General features: G+C 53.9%; 1 protein-coding gene across 1 annotated transcript; it reads right to left on the bottom strand.

Annotated features, from left to right (window-relative positions):
- Window positions 1-576: 576 nt before the first annotated feature.
- On the bottom strand, window positions 577-18,050 carry LOC134043655 (1-phosphatidylinositol 4,5-bisphosphate phosphodiesterase gamma-1-like). The gene is made up of 32 exons (XM_062492265.1): window positions 17,831-18,050; window positions 11,965-12,114; window positions 11,770-11,863; window positions 11,609-11,656; window positions 10,814-10,898; window positions 10,603-10,683; window positions 10,477-10,511; window positions 10,019-10,091; window positions 9,833-9,934; window positions 9,632-9,750; window positions 9,467-9,552; window positions 9,159-9,279; window positions 8,900-9,068; window positions 8,582-8,701; window positions 8,296-8,403; window positions 8,013-8,200; window positions 7,623-7,823; window positions 7,382-7,501; window positions 6,955-7,138; window positions 6,607-6,684; window positions 5,295-5,398; window positions 4,994-5,090; window positions 3,974-4,040; window positions 3,527-3,690; window positions 3,315-3,411; window positions 2,986-3,210; window positions 2,277-2,425; window positions 1,961-2,075; window positions 1,682-1,843; window positions 993-1,081; window positions 709-893; window positions 577-628 (listed from the first exon to the last, which is right to left on the bottom strand). The coding sequence occupies exons 1-32, from the start codon at window positions 18,048-18,050 to the stop codon at window positions 577-579; spliced, it is 3,888 nt and encodes a 1,295-aa protein (XP_062348249.1).
- Between the last annotated feature and the right edge of the window lie 419 nt (window positions 18,051-18,469).

Here is an 18,469-nt window from a genome sequence, read left to right as displayed (position 1 = left end):
TACTGTGGCTGGTACAGACACCCCCTCCCCCCACGCCATATGTACAGGCTGGATAAAAGAAGAAAATACAGATATTTATAGCGGGGGGAGCAAAATACCCCCCTAGCCCCCCCGAAAGTGTCCCCTGTGTTCCCATCCTGGTGCCTCACCACCAGCGAGTCCTGACACCTGTACCCAGGATTGAGGTGGCTGGTCCTGCCCCATCCTGGGCCAGCTGGGCCCCTGTGCCTCAGTTTTCCCATCAGTCATGGGGCTGCCATGGGATGGCGGGACATTGAGAACACTGGGTAAGGAAGAGCCACTGTGGCCACCTCGTGGGGACAAGGGTGTGGCCACGAGCCCCAGGAAACATGGGGTGAAGCTGGAGGCACCTGGAATTGAAACCAGAGCATCCCACCTCCCGCCTCACCCCTGTCACAGGCACAGCTATCCAAGGTCCCCTTTCATCCCCGAATTTGTCACGCTGCTGTCACCCAGCCCTGGGTGTGGTGGGAGGTCTGGATGTGGCCACCCCACTTCCCTTTGTGGCAGGAGAGGAGGTGGCTGGGGGAGCTCCTCAGCTCGACTCTCTCCAGCTCAGCTGCGTTTGGTGACCATCTGCCGGTCCCTCTTCTTCTTCTCCATCAGCCTGGTGGGGAGCAGGGTGGTGGCCTTAGGGACCCTCCCCCAGGAGGGACTTCCCAAAACCACAGGGAGAGGACAACTCACTTGCGGTTGCGGACTTCAGTGAGCTCCATGAGCCGCTCCTGGGCTGCCCGGAGCTCATCCAGGCGCTGCTGGTAGCGGGAATCGCAGCCATTGGTGCGCTCGTAGCTGGAAACCTGGCTGGAAAGCTCACTGGCACGGTCCCGGAGCTGCTGGATGGATGAGTAGAGGTTCTCCTCGTCTTCCTCCTGCTCCAAAACAAGTGTGTAAGGCTGGTGGGGTAAGCAGACACCCCAAAGAGTTGGTTCCCCTTGTTCCAGCTTTCCCAAGCCGCCTGGGCCACCTGCCTTGGCATTGATGATTTCGATGTGGATGAGGAGGGAGGCGAGCTCCAGGTCCTCGGTGTAGCTGTTCTTCAATGGCACCGACCGATAGCCTGGACACAACATCACAACATGAGCTCAGCACCACAGCAGGATCTGAGCCCCTCACCATGGCCAGGACTTCAGGGAGATGATGATTATAAGGGGTTTACACTAGAAGACCTTTCCAGTCCAAACCCTTCTGTGACTCCATGACTTAATGATGGAGATCATGATGATGATGATGACAATGTAGGGGAGTTGGACTCAATGACTTTTAGAGGTCCCTTTCAACCCAAACCCATCTATGATTCCATGATCTATGATGGAGATGATGTACATGAAGATTGAAGGGGATTTGGACTAGATGACCTTTAAAAACCCCTTCCTACCCAAACCCTTCTATGAATCCATGACTCAGTGATGGAGATCACGATGATGACAATTGCAGGAGGGTTGCACTAGAAGATCTTTAAAGGTCCCTTCCAACCCAAATCCTTTTATAACTCCATGACTTAATGATAGAGATCATCATGATAATGATGGAGATAATGATGACTGCAGGGGGGTTGGACAAGATGGCATTTAAAGGACCCATCCAACCCAAACTGTTCTGTGATTCCATGACAACGATGGAGACGGTGATGATGATGATGATGATGGAAAGACCATACCTGTTTTGAGGCCCTTGACAGGGAAGGTGGCTTGTGCCAAGAAGTTTGGGTCACTGAACATGTCCTCCTCGTACACCACGAAGCGGAGGAAGGCGAACTCGGGGTTGTTGATGTCGAAGACGAACTGCTTGAAGAGCCAGACGGGGTTGAAGCCATTGTCAGCTGTGAGAGAGAGAACAAAACCCAGCCCCATCACCCCCATGTCCTCTCAAAAGGACTACAGAGGGCAGAGTCAGGGTTGTCCCTAAGGGTGAGGAAGTCATGCGTGTGGTCCCTCACCTACAACATCTGTTTTGTTCTTGCTGTTGTCATACTCGGAGCCGCAAACCTCCACCTCCACAAAGGGGCACACGATGCTCCTCCCATTCTTGGGCAGGTGCCGGGCACCGAGGATCTGTGGGAAAAAGGGGAGGAAGATGAGGGTGAGGTCTGGCCACATTGGATGAAGAAGAACCCTGAAGAGTAACAAGTTCCATCGAACAAATATGTAGCTGGAACAAGCAAAAAACACCCCTGGTTGACCCAAAAATAAGGAAGGAGTCCCCATCTTGATGGAAACCACCTCAAGGAGGTCTTGCTGTTCTTGCACACTTGCCTGCAGCTGGACTGTGATGGGCTCCACAATCTTCAGGCTGTTCTTGTCGAAGGGGTCGAAGGTCTCGTCCCTCATGATGTCAGGCTGCAGGACGTAGCCGCTGCGACCACCGAGCATGAAGAGCGCCTGGTTCAGCTGCATTGGTTTGTCTATGGCCGTGGGGACAGGGCACATCTGAGTGTGGGGCTCAGGGACCTCCCCAGGGTGCTTGAACAGAAGGTTCTACCCTGCAAACCCAACTAAGAACCCCCAGCTGTTGTTGGAGGAGGGATGCAGCTGAGTTTTTAATGAATCACCCAAGGATTACATGGAGATATCCCCATCAGTATGAGAACAAAGACTGGAAAGCATCCAAACCACCCCTGTCCACACCAGGATAAGGACAAAGGTTGGAGAGATCTTTCAAACCACCCCCTGCATCTCCATCAGGATGAGACAAAGGTAGGTGAGCATCCAAACCACCTCCTCCATCCCTATCAGGATGAGGACAAAGCTTGGAAAGATCATCCAAACCACTTCCTATGTTCCCATCAGGATGAGGAAAAGGTTGAAGATCATCCAAACCACTCATGTCCCCATGAGGATGGAGACAAAGGTTGGAGAGATTACCCAAACCATCTCCAACAGGAGAACCCAGGGCAGAACAACTGGGAATTTTGACACAACCTTCAGGGACGAGCCCAACAACAATCCCAGGAGCAGAACTTACCGGGCGTCTGGAAGTTGAGGGCTACGAGTTGGCTCCCACAGATCCACATGGGTAGTGGGTCATAGTTGGAGGAGTCCAGGCGCTGTCCTTTGGGATAGATGCGGCTCAGCTGGCGGCGGTTGTACTGCAGGAACTTCTTGCCCTTGCTGCGGTTGGCGTATTTCTCCGCCTTGGTCTCCGGGAAGGAGGACATGTCCCGGTAACATGCCTTGTCTGTCCCAATCTCTGCAAGCACCAAGTGCCCATCAGGAAAGGAATGAGATCTGGATGGTTCTTCCCACCTGTCTCTTCCCACGCTCATCCCTTTATCCCACTTCTCCAGGACTTACTGTCCTCGTCAAATGGCACCGGCCGGCAGTACACGACCAGCTCCGAGAGCTCCAGGGCGATCTTCTTCCTCCGCTCCATGATCTTCCCCTCTTGCATCTGCACCAGGAAAAACAGGAGCTGCAGGTCTCCTCCCAGACTCTTCTTTTGGATATATTAGGAACAATCTCCATGAGAAAGGGACCATCAAGCCCCATCCTCTGCATCCCCTCACCCTGGCGTCGGCGTTCTGCGTGGCCTCCCGGATCTTGGCCACCCACTCGCTGAGTTCCTCCTGCGTGTCTGCGGCCACGTCCAGTGACTGGGCTGCGTGGGACATCTGCTGGGAATGGATGGTGAAGACAAATGGTTTGGAGCTCCTCCCGTCTTTGGAGATAACTATAAGGACATCAGAGGGGGGCTTTACTTGAAGACATTCCCAACGGATGGCTCTGTGGAGCAAACGAAACCTCAGCGGTCCCGCTCCCGGGCCCCCACCAGCCCCTCCTGGCACCCCACCATCCATCAGGTTCCTCCTGTGAGGATCCCATTTTTTTCAATCTGTGGCTTCAGGTTTCCATGCTGAAATACACCCTTGGAATCAAGGGAAAATGTCCCCTGAATCATCTGGACATCCCAATTCTTCCATATTCCCCCTAAATCCGTAAGTAGGGACACTTACCGACGTGGCATGATGGGACATCGATGAAGCCCTTCAGGAAGTTCCCCAAGGGGCTGTTTTCTGATGACTGCAAGAGAGGAAGGAAGAGGTAATATGGGGGAGGCCTGTGGGTTACAGGCAGACACCATCCAGCCCCCTGAGTTGGACAAATCTGAGGAAAAGAAGGGAAAAAAAACACCCAGGAGCATCACCCCAAGATCTGGGTTGGAGCAGGACCAGGAGCATCTCCCAGCCCCTGAATAAGGGCTTGGGCTGGTACAGGGCTGGGAGCATCCCCCAGATTCTGGAAAAAGGTCTGAGTTGGACCAGGACCAAGAGCATTCTCTGACTCTGTGGGATCATGAACATTGCCCAGATTCTCGGTAAGGGTCTGGGCTGGAGCAAGGCTGGGAGCATCTTCCAGTTTCCAGGAAAGGATCCAAACTGGAGTGTGGCCAAGATTATCACCCAGCCTCCAGAGAGAGATGAGGGCTGGAGCAGGACTGGGAGCATCCTCCAGCTTCTAATAAATTGTCCAAGTGGGAGCGGGGCTAAGCCTCCACTCCATCAGCCTCCAGCTAAGAATCTGGACTGAAGCAGGAGCACAAGCATCTCCCAGCCTCAGGGCAAGAGTCTGGGCTGGAGCAGGACCAAGAGAAATCATCAGCCTCTGGATAAGGATCTGTGCTTGTACAAAACTTGGAATATCCTGCAGCTTCCAGGAAAGGGTCCAAGCTGAAGTGGGGCTGGGAGCATCCCACAGCCTCTGGATAAAGATATGGGCTGGAACAGGACCAGGAGCATTTCCCAACTTCCAGAAATAGGTCCAAGTTGGAGTAGGGACAGGAATGTTCCCCAGCCTCAGGATACGGGTCTGGGCTGGATCAGGAATATGAGCATCTTCCAGCCTCTGGATAAAGATCCACACTGGAGTATGATTGTGTGCATCTCCCAGCCTCAGGATAAGGGTCTGGACTTGGTCAAGGCTCCTGGGAGCCTCCAGTGTCCTTGCTCCCAGGGTCCCAGAGAGGTGGCACTCACAGCCTCATCCTGCTCCTGTGCCTGGCTGCCAACAATCTCCTCCACGTAGTTGGCCGGGAACCAGAGCTGCTTCTTGCCCCCGTAGTCCCCCCGCCACCTGCAAGGGGTGAGAGGATCAAGGCGAGCGGACAAATTTCGGGGAGGGGGGAACAGGGGTGTCCCTGCTGCATGCGGTGCTGGGGGGTGGTTGGAGAAGGGGTAGGGGGACAGAGAAGGAGGCTGAGTTAAAACCCGATATGGGAATACCCGGGGTGTCCCCTCCATCTCCTGCCCACAGTGACACCCAAGTGACCGCCCTCACCAGCCGCCGTCCTGTTTGTCCACGTTGTGGATGATGGCCTGCTTGCAGAATGACAGCTCATCCTCCCGTTGTGCCTTGTAGTCATACAGAGCCTTCACCGTGCACTGGGGACACCGGCAAGAGGGACATGTGTGTCACCACCCAGCACCTGGCACTCCACTCAGCCCAGCCCCTCGAGCACCCATAGCAGAGCGTGGGGGCTCCTGACTCCAAATCATGGCATCACAGAATGTTAAGGGGTTGGAATAGACCTTAAAGGTCATCACATTCCAACCTATCCCACCATGGGCAGAGACACCTTCCACTAGACCAGGTAGATCCAAGCTACATCCAAACTAGCCTTGGGCATCCACAACTTCTCTATTCCAGGGTTTCACCACCCTCACAGTAAACAATTTCATCCTAATATCTAACCTGAATTTCCTCCACTTTGTGTCCATTACTTCTTGACCTATCTGCAGTTCCTGACAAAAACTCCCTCTCCAGCTTCCAAACTGCTCACAGTAGTGGGACGGGTTACAGGGAACAGGAGGGCTGGAGGTGCCTCTGGTCCTGCAGGATCACCACATTCAGAGCAGATTAGACTTCTTTTTTGGGACCCCCAATGGTTTCTCTTGGTGTGCTGAAGGGTTAATCCTCTGATATTACAACATTCCCAGGAAAAAACCCCTCTGGGTTAAGTTTTCCTGTGTGTGGTTTTAACTTGCTGCAAAGGGACCATTAAGGCACCAGCAGTGCTGGACCATGGGATTGTAGGATCCAGGAAAGGAACCTTAGGGCTACAATCCAGCCTCTGGTAGGGTCAACTCCAAGATATGTCCAGTTCAAGGATGGAAACTAGGTCAGCTCCAAGATCCACCTTATCCCAAAAGCCTCCAAGAGTGGAGATTGGGTCAATTCCAGGAACAACCAAGTCCCATAAACCTCTGAGGACGGAGACTACACCACCTGGGAACTGACCCTAGACCTGCTTTTTAGGGGTTCCCCAGTGCAAAGGGATTTCTCTGCTGTTGGGGCAAACTTCAGCCAGGTCCCTGCTCCAGCCTGAGGTCTTTCCAGCCCTGTCCCCCACTACACTGTGACAGTACTGTCACTGGAGTTCAGACTGTCCCCAAGTGATGATGACATGGACTGGGTCCAGCCCCAGCATCACTTGAGGGTCAAAAAACCAGACCACAACATCACCACTTCTCCACTCAGCAGTGATGGGAAGTGTGATGGATCTGGGGAGGGACCATCCAGGAACCCCAGCATTCAAACTACCAAATCCCAGCACCCACCACCTCCCAAGGATACCAGCTCAGCCCCTTACCCTGGCCATTGGCATCTTGTTGGCCTCTACGTAGAAGTGGGGGGTCCGCACCTCATACAGGGCTCCATAATCCAGTTCCTGCAAGAAGAAATACCTGAGGGGGTCACCTGGATGTGGGCAGGGGCTATGAGGGAACGAGAAGAGGTTGAGTGGGATTTAATATCCCCTTGCAACTTGTTGGAAAAGGGAATAATGGTGGAGTTTTAATGCTGGGTGATGAATGTGGAATGAGCTTGGCTGGTTCTGGCTGGGCTCCAACCAAAATTCTGGAATATGGTGGAACTGAGGACGGAGCTTGGTTTCCCATGACACAGAACCCCCAGCATCCCCATCACTGGGAAAACTTACAGTGGTGCCCATCTTCTCCAGGGTCTCCTCGTTGATGGGGTAGCGCAGCTTCATCTTGCGGTACAGCGGGTGCTTCTCGTAGTAGCTGATGAGGTCCACGAGGCTCTCAAACTCGGCCGAGCTGCCCAGCATGAAGAGCCGCCCTTCCTGCTGGATGCGGCAGTGCTTGATCTTCCCCTCCGCCCTGGGGCCAGGAGAGATGGGAATGGGGTGGGTAAGGGGTGGCTGGATCCTGTCTCCATGATGGGGATGAGTGGGAGGTGATGCTTGGGGATGCCACTGAGGTGACGACTCTGAGAACATCACCACAGAGAAGGTTTCTCCTTCATGGCACTGTCACATGTCACCCACAACAAAACCCTGATACCTAGCTCAGGGTAACAACAGACAGTCCTCAGCTTGGCCAAGCCCAACTGGCCATGCTCACCGGAAGGAGATGGCGTAAGAGTTGGGTTCGCTGCGCTTCCGCACCAGGAATGCTCCATCCCGCGGGACCCGCATCAGCATGTGCTCGGCCTGGAGACGCGTCAAGCTGGCATGGTACCACCTGGCCATGGAGAATAATGGAGATGGGAGGGGCTGGCATCAGCATCTCCACACCCTGCTGGAGCTGGACGAAGCTGGTGGACCCATAGGATCAAGGGGATGGGGATTGCAAGGATCCTCACTCTTTGCTCTCGTGGGCGTTGGGTTGGGGGACGGGGTCGGTGAGGCGCATCTCAAACTCATTGCAGCGCAGCGGCACCTCCCGGTAGTGGCAGATGAGGCTGTAGAGGCTGTCGAAGACCAGGTTGTCCGTCAGGTAGAACTTGGTGGCCCCAGCCTCCTGCCTTGAGTGGATCCGGCAGTGCTGCACCCGGCTGGACCTCCTGCCGTAGGGACGGAAGAAAGTCAAGCCAATCTGGGTCCACATCTCCACCATCCTACACTTTGGGGTTTACGAGCTGCACAAAAAAGTGACATTTCCCCCAAAAAAGCCACTGCAGCCACCAAACCAGGCACTGACTGAAGTGTCACCCAGGGAGGGTGGGATCCTGCCTCCTTGCTGGAGTTCCTACCAGAAGGAAAGGGTGTAGTCGCCCACGAAGGTCTCGCTCTCGCGCACCAGGAAGGTGCCGTCCTTGCCACCCGTCTCGGTGCAGTACTCATGCAGCAGCTTCTCCGCAATCTGTCGCCCATCACGGCCACCCCCGAGCTTGCCGTGGAACCACTTCTCCGTGAAGTGCAGCTCATTGTTGTTGAACTCCTGCAAGTTCATCCCAAAGTGGGCATTGCCACCCTGTCACCCTTCCCCATGGAGTTGTCACCTCACCCTGTGGATGTGTCTTGTCCCTCACACACCTCCTTCTGCTCCACCTCCTCTTCATCCTCGTTGAACTGGTAGCGGGATGTCTCCTCTGAGTAGTAAATCTTGTTGCTTGTCAGGACAAAATAATGAGGGCTCCAGGTCTGGGAAGGAGGAAGAGCATTGGTGGGGTGAGGAAGAGGATGGTACAGAGGGACAGAGCTTTGGGATGGGGTTTTTAATCCCTTCCTGCCCCCTCACTGCATTTCAGTGGTCTAGGAGAGCCCATCCAAAACCCCAATGTCTGACAGATGCCACTCAGCCCCTGAGGGCCTCCCTTACGTGGTCGATGGGGTCTTCAAGGTAGAGAATTCCATTCTTGATGGAGTTGCTGATGTCGTTCTCTGAGTAGCTGGCGGTTGACACCTCCTCATACAGGTTCCCTTCCACCAGTTTCTTGTGCTGGAGGACACCCAGGGAGAGGAGCTCAATGATACCCATGGTGTCCCTGTCACACCAAGCTCCCAGCCCTCAGGATCAACCTCCCACAGGTCCCTTCCCACCACCCCTTGTTCCCCTTGACCATCTCTTGGTGTAGAACCCAACACAATCAGTGTCCCTCCTGCAAAGAGGGATTTTGGGGTTTTTCCTGCTTCACACCTTGATTAGGATTTTTTTCTTGAGTTGGGTGGGTGAGGGCAACTCATCAGCATTGATGTCCACTGGCTTGGTGAGGAGCATGTCCCCAAAAACCTTCTTGAAGTGGGAAGCCATGTTCCTCTGCTGGACGATGCTGCAGTGGTCTTCGATGGAGAGGATGATGGGGAACCTGCAGCAAACAGGTGGGAATAATGGCCTCAGATGAAGGCGAGGGAGAAATTCCCAAAATTCCGTGATTGTTAGGGGAGCAGGGGCTTACTCAGAGGTGACAAATGCGTGATCCTTGATGGTGTGCAGCACATCCAGGAATTTGATCTTGGAGGTGAGCGTGTGGCCGTGGTAGATGATGGGGAGATCGTCCGGGCCATCCCAGCAATCCACTGAGAAAGGAAACACCTTGGTTAATTCATGTTTGCCACCAACTGCGTGCTGGGAACCATTTTTTGGAGCACCCAAATAGCAGGGAAAGACCCTCTGCCCCTGTGCCATGGGATGGGGGCAGGGAATGGTCTGTTTGATGAGATATGAGGGGCTCCAGCATTCCCGTGAAAGGCTGGTGGGACTCACACTCGATGCAGCGGCAGCCCATCCGCAGGCACCGGGCGTACGCTTCCAGGGAGGACTCACTGGAGAACTGGTCTCCTGTCAGATACCTGCAGAGGAGAGAGACACAAGGATGACGGGATGCTCATGCATGTCCCTGAGGACACCCATGCAAGGAAAATTCCTTACGTGTTGTGGGATGAGGAGATCCAGTATTGGGACAAAGGGTGGTTCATCTCCTCGGGCACCACGCGCTCATACTTAGCATCCATCACCATGTTTTCCTTGGAGAAGAGGTATGTGAGGAACTTGGGGGGGAGAAGCAGAGACGTCAGAACCTGATGGTGCCAGGGAAGATCCCTGTGGGGACAACTGTGTGGGGCCACCCACCTCATCCAGCTGGAAGGAGGGATCTGATGCTTCAGTGGAGCTCTCCTTGAGGTAGGAGCACATGTAGTCCCGCACCACGCCCACGTCACTGGCCCAGGATTCCTGGGATACAAACATGACTGCTGTTAGGCAGGGAGTATTCCATGAGGGCTCCTTAGGGCTGCAGAGTTCTCAGGGAAGCCCCACCTTCTGGTCATGCAGCAGAAACTTCTGGAAGTCGTAGAGGGACACTTGGCACAGCTCAGGGCGGTCCACATTCCTGGGACAAGGAGCAGGAGAAGGAATTGGGCTAGACCCCATGGGAAAGTCAAGACCACTGGGGCCCACCTGCAGCTCAGTCTCCCCATGACCCCCATTCCCACCAGTCCCTCCACCCTGTGACTGGGAGAGGCCGGCACTAGCTGGAATGTGCAGCATTGTCTGAGGATACTGGGAGGGCAGGGTGATGCATCCCTACATCCCTGGCAGCCATCCCATCTCTCATCCCTGCTCCCATCCCTTCTGCACCCATATTCCTATCCCTTCTCCCATCCCTGCTCCCATCCCAATTCCCACTCCCTGCTCTGCCCCACAGCCTGGCTGCATTTCCCACTCTATGGATCCAACTCTTGGAGTATTGATTGGGATGGGAACTGGTAACTCACCGCAAGGGGAAGGAAAGCTCCAGCTGCTCAATGACCTGGAGGGCAGAGAAGGGGTCCAGACTTAGCTGGAGGGGGACACATCCCACCAGGATGGAGACATCTGGGAGGCCAAACCATGGATCTTACCGACTTCTGGGCATCAAACATCAGGTTTTTGTAGAACTGGATGAAGTGGGAGAAAGTCATCTCATTCCTGGCTTCCACTTCCTGTGGGAGATGGGGCTGGATGAGAATGGGGCCACCTGATCAGAACCAGGGACACCACGGTGGCCCCAGCCCATGTGGAGCAGGTTAAAGAACATCTCCCTCATAGCTGGGGTGTCCAGAGGATCCTTACCACGAGTTTATCCCGCAGGAATCTCATATTGGGAACACGGTAGTTGACCTGTGGCAGCATTGCCTTCAGGTCCTTCACTGTGATGCTGCCGGAGGGAAAACTGGAGTCAGGGTACTGCCAGGACTTTGGATGAACCTCAGCTCCCTACACCAAGGGTCCCACTCTAAATCTTGGTGCCTGGCATGGGAATTGCACCCTCCTGGACTGTGGATCCCTGCTGTGACACAAACTCAGGGAAATTGTGGATGCCTCATCCTGGAAAATGTCCAAGGCCAGGCTGGGTGGGGCTTGGAGCAACCTGGTCTAGTGGAAGATGGAACTAGATTATTTTTCATGTCCTTTCTAACCCAAACCATTCCATGATTCCATGCTTTTGAGATTAATTGCATGGCGTCTGCCATGAGTGTGAGCAAAGGGGCAAGGAGAGGAAGTGCATCCAAGAACCAACTGGGCACTATTAAGACATCATCCTACTTGAAGGGGACACCCATTCCTGTAATAATTTAAGTCCAAATTCACTTGGTATTGGGGTTTTCCTGTCCTGGGAAGATAATTATGGGCTGCATTAATGGGCTGGCCCCTCTGGCAGAGGTGAAAATGCAGCATTGAGGATGGGTCCCAGTGGTCCTCACAGTCACACAAATCTATGATTTTTGGTGCCTTCAAGCTTCCAAAAAACCCTGGTGTTCCCTTGTCCCACAAACTTCATCCCCAGCCTGGCTCAACGTCCAGATTTGGGATACAACAGGGGGAATATAGTCCTGTCCAGCTGAACCCACCATGCTGGTGGCTCACCTGCCTTCTCTTGCCCGGTCCATCCCATCAAACTGCTTCCGTAGCCACCTGGGAAGGAAAGGATGGACAGACAGTGCTCAATCCCAAAGAGGACCATGCCCAGGGCAGGTTTTCTTCCCAAGAAAGGGACCAGGAAATGGGATTTGCCGGTCCTTCCTCACCTCTCGATCTGCAGTGGGGTCTGGGCTCTCTGGGTGTCAGCCACCAGCCAGTTGAGCCCCGTTATCCATAAGTTGATGTCCTCCTCGCAGAAAGCTGTTGGAGGAAGAGGAAGGTGATGAAGTTGGGATGGCAATGATGGGAAGGGGGTGGGACGCCACGGATGGACACAGGGAATGGGGAGGGACCCAACGCACCAGCCACGCTGAGTGTCCGCAGCCTGAAGTCCATCCCGTAGAGGATGATGAAGCACATGGTGAAGTCCAGCTTGCGAGCATCCTCGGGGTAGCGCTCGAAATCCCGGGAATTCTTCCCCAGGCGGATCTCCTTGATCTCCCGAATGTCGACTGTGGGGAGAGAGGAACATGAAACTGTCCCCTGCCACCACAGCCTCATGTGAGTCGCTCAGGGAAGTGGGAATTCCAGGAGAGTATGTGTCCTCTTGGAGAACCTTGTTCCCAGGATGGGATACCCTCAGGAATGTGGGATGGAATTATGGGTGCTGTGGCCACGTGTCTTTGAGGGAGACATGTCCCCAGTGTCCTCCAGTGATGTGTGATGGCACCATGGGTATGGCATGTCCTTCAGGGAACTGTGTTCCCAGGATGGGATGGCACTAGGGTGTCATGGCCTTGTGTCCTCCAGGGATCCATGTCCCAGGATGTTCCCAGGATGGGGTCCCTGCAGTGCTGCTACAGTTGTGTGAGTGGACTAGGATGACATAGCCACGTGTCTTCCAGGGATCCATGTCCCAGAATGTCCCCAGGATGGGGTGTCCCTGCAGTGCTGCTGCAGCTGAGTGACACCACCATGGATGCCATCGTCACACGGATCTGTGGCCCAGGACGTCCCCAGGATGAAGTCCCTGCAGTGCTGCTGCAGCTGAGTAACAGCATCATGGATGCCATGGAAAAGTCATCGTCCCAAGGACAGGGTGTCCCTGCAGCCCTGTTTCCATGTGCTTGATGGCCCCCAAACTTTTGTGTCCTCCAGGAACTCATGTCCCCAGGATGTGGCATCCCAAAAGCACTGCCCACTCTTTTCCCAGCTTTGTGGCTTCCATGCATCCTCCAGGCTCATCCCACCCCATCCCAACCAGCAAATCTCAAGCCACATTGTCCTCCCCAAACCAGACCCTGTACTGGGATAGGCTGAGCTCATGTTTTCCTTGGAGAACTCTTCCCAAAAGTGGCAATTTGGAGCCTGGGCAGCTGGGACCACAGGGCGTTGCTTTCCTGCTGCTCTGCTCCCTCATTATCCCGCTAAATAAAGCTCCAACAGCAGCAGCAGGGCCGGGTTTCCGGACCACGCTCTTCCTCACTGCTACTCCACCAAGGGAGATTTCCAATTTTCCCAGTGGACACATCCCACCGGGAGCAAGAATAATAACATAATATTAGGAACAACACACAGAATTGTTCTTGATCCCACAACCATCACCCCCTGGGCAGGTTTGTCCTCTGGGAACAGCCGGAAAGGGCTTTGTGTGACCCAGGGTGGCCGGACCACCTCACCAGGGGTATTGTCCTGCCGAGGAAATGGGTCATTTCCCGGAGAATTTCCAGCCCGGCTGCATTTCCGATGTGGTGGTGGGGAAAGCTGCAGACATGCCTTGGTGGAAACCCTCGGCCGAATCCAAAAGGGGGGATCCAAAGGGGAAAGAAAAGCTGAATGCAGGGAGGAATAAGGGATGGGGGAGGAATTGGGCTGATTAAGCAAGAAAAGAGGGGAAGAATAGTTTTTCTTGGCGGAAAAGCTCCAGAAAACAGTGGAGGCTTTATCCAGCCTTCTTTTGCTGCATGACTGCAAGCCAAATTTCATGGATCAGGATGGGATTTTAGCACAAGTGACACACAGGAGCTCTGCATCCCAGCACGAGCTTTGTTTTGGGACAAGATCTCAGGGAATGAAACACCATTGTCTCTGCATGACTCCCGTGACTTGGAGCAAACCCTCTCCCATAAAAACAGGCAGGTTTTGGGGCAAAAAATGGGTTTATAGGTTAAAAAGCAGTCACTCTACCCCAAACCCACCCATCCACAGGGTGGCAAGGAGGGGTGAGAAGCCAGTGACTACTATCAGGGCTTTGCTATCAAGTTGCAGTGCTGTCATTCCCTGGATTTAACTTCTCCAGGACCTGGCCCTGCACCTGAACTCTGGGACCTGCTCCTAATTCTAGGATAGTTTGCATTGGAAGGGACAAAAGCTCATCTTATTCTGACCCCTGCCATGGGCAGTGACACCTTCCACTATCCCAGGTTACTCCAAGCCCTGTCCAACCTGGCCTTGGACAATTCCAGGGATGGAGCAGCCATAGCTTCTCTGGGAAACCTGTGCCAGGGCCTCACCATCCTCCCAAAGAAGAATTCCTTCCCAATATCCCATCTAACCCTACCCTCTGGCAGTGGGAAGCCATTCCTTGTGTCCTGTCACTCCATCCTTTGTCCTAAATCCCCCTCTGGCTCTCCTGGAGCCCCTTTAGGCACTGGAATGGTCTCTGAGTTCTCCCTGGATCCTTCCCTTCTCCAGGCTGGCCATTCCCAGCTCTCACAGCCTGGCTCCAGAGCAGAGGGGCTCCATCCCTTGGAGCATCTCTGTGGCCTCCTCCGGAACTGCTCCAGCAGCTCCACATCCTTCTGCTGTTGGACCGCAGAGCTGGAGGCAACTCTGCAGGTGGGATCTCACATAAACAGTGAAGAGGAGCAGAATTCCCATTTTCCTGCTGCCCACACTGTACTACAAACCCAGGATACCAGGAATTTCTGGACTGCCAGCAGCAGTTTTTGATTCACCAACACCCCAAAATCCTCCCCAGGGCAAATGGCCTATTCCCATGGAAAACCAGGGGAAGAGGGAGCGGCGCGGGGCTGCACAATAAACCCGAGCAGCAGCTTCCTGGAAACCACATCTGCAACGGATTTGCCTCGATCCTGTCAGAACTCTGTCTCCAAACTCCTCCCCGCATTGTCTCCATTGTCCCGGGCGAATAAAACACTCTGGAAGTCAGTTCCAGCTGCGAAAATCCCTTTTCTTTTCTAATGCAAAGCGAGCAGAGTGGTGCAAAAAAAAAAAAAAATTGAATGGTGGAGAGATGATGGAGGAGAAGTGGGATTTTAGGGATGCTGAGAGCCTGGGAGATTTTTTTCAGGCATTAGGAGAGAAGCAAAGGGATTGTCCTGGAAATTCCTCCTGGCCTGGGCACCTCGGTCATCCCTTTCTGCAGGATGTGGCAGCTCAGACCCTCCTGGACAGGGGAAATTAGGAGAAATCTTGCCGGGATCCTGTGATGCAGCTTAAAACCTGGAACAAATTATTTCCTCCTTGTACAGTGGTGATAAACCCCAACTGGATTTTCTCCTCCCAAAAAAGTCCTAATTCAAATCATTTGCCATTAACAAGGCTGGAGGTGTCGTTGAACCACCTCTCCAAAATCATCTTGGATTTTTCATGCTGCCTTCAACCCTCTTTCCTTTCTTGTAAAGATTCTTTTTTGGGGGGCTGTTTTCCACCAAATTCCTTGCACTGGGAGCAGGGTCTGCTGAGGGCGATGAGCTGGAAGCCCTCCAGGATGACGTTAATTTTGGAGGCAATGCTCCAGGAGATCCCAGGCATGGACACATGGACACGTGTCCAGAGGCTGCTTAACAAAGCGTGTAATTATCCTGGGGGTCCAGGGGAGAGCCAGGATCTGTGTCCTGGCCCTGACAGCCCCTAACAGAGACATCAGCATTTCCCACTAATCCCTCTCCAAGTGGGATGCCAGATTAAAAGGGGGGAATTTTAAATGGTCCCGGCAGGCGTGAGGTCTGGGAGATCCCAATACTTCCATAAAATCACGGAGAGTGGAAAGAGAGGGATGGACCAGCGGGTGAGGATGCTCCAGCCCAGCACCAGGATGGGGATTTCTCCCACTCCAGATGAGGAAAAGTGAATGGTGGGATGGGATGGCAGGACTGAACACTTCCAGAAGGATTTTCCTCCTTTTATTAATCTTTCTGGATGACCTTGGAGGATGCCTACTCATTGCTATGGGGGAGATTGGGCTGTTGTATGGGAAAAGACAGATCCTAAAGTTCAAGAGGAGAAACTGAGGCACAGCATCATGAACAACCTGAGATCCTAACCTGGCAGCGCTCAGCACTTCCAGAAAAAACAAGGAGCTGGAAATGCGTTATTTCCATGACTGGATAACAAGCTCTTCTCCATGAGGACCTAAAATACCTCTCCAAAACTGGGTGCCCTTCCTCCCAGCACCTCCTGCTCCCACAAATCTGCTCCTATATCCAGAAGTTCCAGACAAGCATGGGTCCTGTTCACATCTCAGCTCTGAGTGCCATCCTCCTTTTCCTGGCTCAAAGCTGGAATTCTGCCTCAGGATCAGCCCCTCCAAATAGGAGCTGAATCTTCCTAGGGATTTTGCAAGATCTTGCACAGAATCAGCAGTGGGTGGTAATTTTTTTTTTTTTTGGGGGGGGGGGGGGTGGGGGGTCATTGGTGATTTTGGAGGAGCCTCTCTAGGAAAAAAGCACCTCCGAAACCTCCAGGGTGGGTTTTGCCATCACCCAGGTGAGGTGATGTCCCAAAACTGAGCTCCTTCCCGGCACAGGGATGTGGGATGAGGTGATGGTGTAGCTCCATGGCACCCCAATCCTAGGCTCCATACATTGGATTTTTTTTAGCTCAATTAAAGCTTTGAGGTAACAAGCACCAAGACATGGAGCCACAACAATTCCCAGTGTTGGGAGAACATCCCAACAACCTCCTAACTACCAGTGAATCCATATGTAAGGGTGATTTTTATGGATTCTCCAGTGGGGTTTTGGGGCTAAAAGTACCATCAACAGGAAAAGTAATGGCAATTCCTTTTTGTCCCCACCAGGAAGGATATAAATCCCTACGGACTAAACAGAAGCAGCTTGATCCCATAGAACAACTTCCAAGGTGGGATGGAGGAGGCGAGGGTTGCTCAGGCCAGCAGCTCCTGCTTTTATGGGAATCACCCCATGGCTAGGCACCCTGACAAGGTAGGACATTCCATAGGGGCCAATATCCCACTGTAGGTAGGACATTCCATAGGAGTTAATATCCCACTGTGGTAGGACATCCACCTGTCGCCAGGAATTCCACAACCAGTCACCCCAACATGGTAGAACAATCCGCCACACCCAGGCACCCCACAAACAGTCACCCCACCACTATAAGACATCCCACCAATCCCAACCACCCTATAACTAGTCACCCCACCATAGAAGGACATCCCACCACATCCAAGAACCCCACAGACAGGCACCCCACTACAGTGGAACTGCCTGACAAGGCCACAAACCTCACAAGCAATCTCCCCATGGTAGGACATCCCAATACAACCAGGAATCCCACAACTAGTTACCCCCCCCCCCACTGTAGGACACCCCAGCACAGTCAGGGACCCTACAAACACCCCATCATAGCTGGGAAACCCAGCACACTCAGAAACCCCCCAGCCAGACACCCCACCACTGTAGCACATCCCACAAAAACCAGGCACCCCACAAACAATCACCTCACCTCTGTAGCACATCCCACAAAAAACAGGCATCCCACAACTAATTACCCCACCAATGTAGGACATCCCACAAAAACCCAGGCACCCCAACATATCCAGGCACCCCAACACATCCAGGCACCCAACAATCAGTCTCCCCACTACAGCAGAACATCCCAACACATCCCAGCCCCCCACAACTACTTAACTCACTGTGGCAGGACACCCCAAAACACCCCAGAACAGTCACCCCAGTACAGCTCAGCATTCCACCAGCACATCCTCACCACTGTGCCACTGATGCTCCCCTGTCCACCCCCAGTCCTCCTTGTCCCCCAAATCCTCCCTGTTCTCCCAATACTCACTGTCCCCCCCCCGATACTCACTGTCCTCCCCAGTCTTCCCTGTTCCCCCCAGTCCTCCCTGTCCCCCCCGATCCTCCCTGTCCCCCCAATCCTCCCTGTCCCCCCTGATCCTCTCTGTCCCCCACGATACTCACTGTCTCCCCCCCGATCCTCCCTGTCCCTCCCGATACTCACTGTCCCCCTCCACCTTCTCGGGCGTCCGGCTCCAGATGATCTGGCGAGTCTCCAGCTTCACCTGGAAGGTCCTTCTCTCCGGCCTCTGCGACTTCTTCTGGTAGAACAAGGTGAGGACGGTGCCCATCTCCAGGCAGCGCAGGATCCTGCCCATGTCCCCCGGCTCCATCCTGGAGTCCTCCAAGAAGCCATTGACGCTGTTGAGCCTGGCCATGGACATCTTCACTGCTGGGCCATCGCCCGGTGGAGCCGCACAGCCGGGAGTGTCTCATGCAGGAGAGGAACCAAAGGGATGAAAGCTTTCCCTGGGGATTTTCTGGGATCGCCCCGGGCGTGGGTTTCCTCTGCGGAGGAGAGGAGCACGGCCAGGACACGCAGCCGGGATTGGCGACAGAGGGGAGGAAAAGGCCGGGCTGGAGGTACCGTGACCTTCGTGTCACCAAGGCTGGATCCGGCCCTAGCGCTGGGAAAAGATGGACAACGCCGGCCTTGCTCGCGGTTGAGTTGTTTTTTTTTTTTTTTTTTTCTGGATGTGGGGAGGGAAAATCCAGCTCTCCCCCTCCACCAAAAAAAAAAAAAAAAAGCAAAAAAAAAATAAGCGAAGTCACCACCAAAAGTGACGGTGGCAGCGTTGAGGTG

This window comes from Cinclus cinclus, chromosome 1 (genome assembly GCF_963662255.1).
Source record: "Cinclus cinclus chromosome 1, bCinCin1.1, whole genome shotgun sequence".
Classification (NCBI taxonomy): Eukaryota; Metazoa; Chordata; class Aves; order Passeriformes; family Cinclidae; genus Cinclus; species Cinclus cinclus.
This window is presented reverse-complemented; position numbering and strand designations above follow the sequence as displayed.

Excerpts from the sequence above, each read along its gene's own strand:
- LOC134043655 (XM_062492265.1), bottom strand. The coding sequence starts at position 18,050 with ATGTCCATGGCCAGGCTCAACAGCGTCAATGGCTTCTTGGAGGACTCC. Across the intron at positions 10,092-10,476 it reads GAGCTTTCCTTCCCCTTGCG|GAATGTGGACCGCCCTGAGC; the intron begins GTGAGTTACCAG and ends TCCTTGTCCCAG. Across the intron at positions 9,069-9,158 it reads CACGCATTTGTCACCTCTGA|GTTCCCCATCATCCTCTCCA; the intron begins GTAAGCCCCTGC and ends TGTTTGCTGCAG.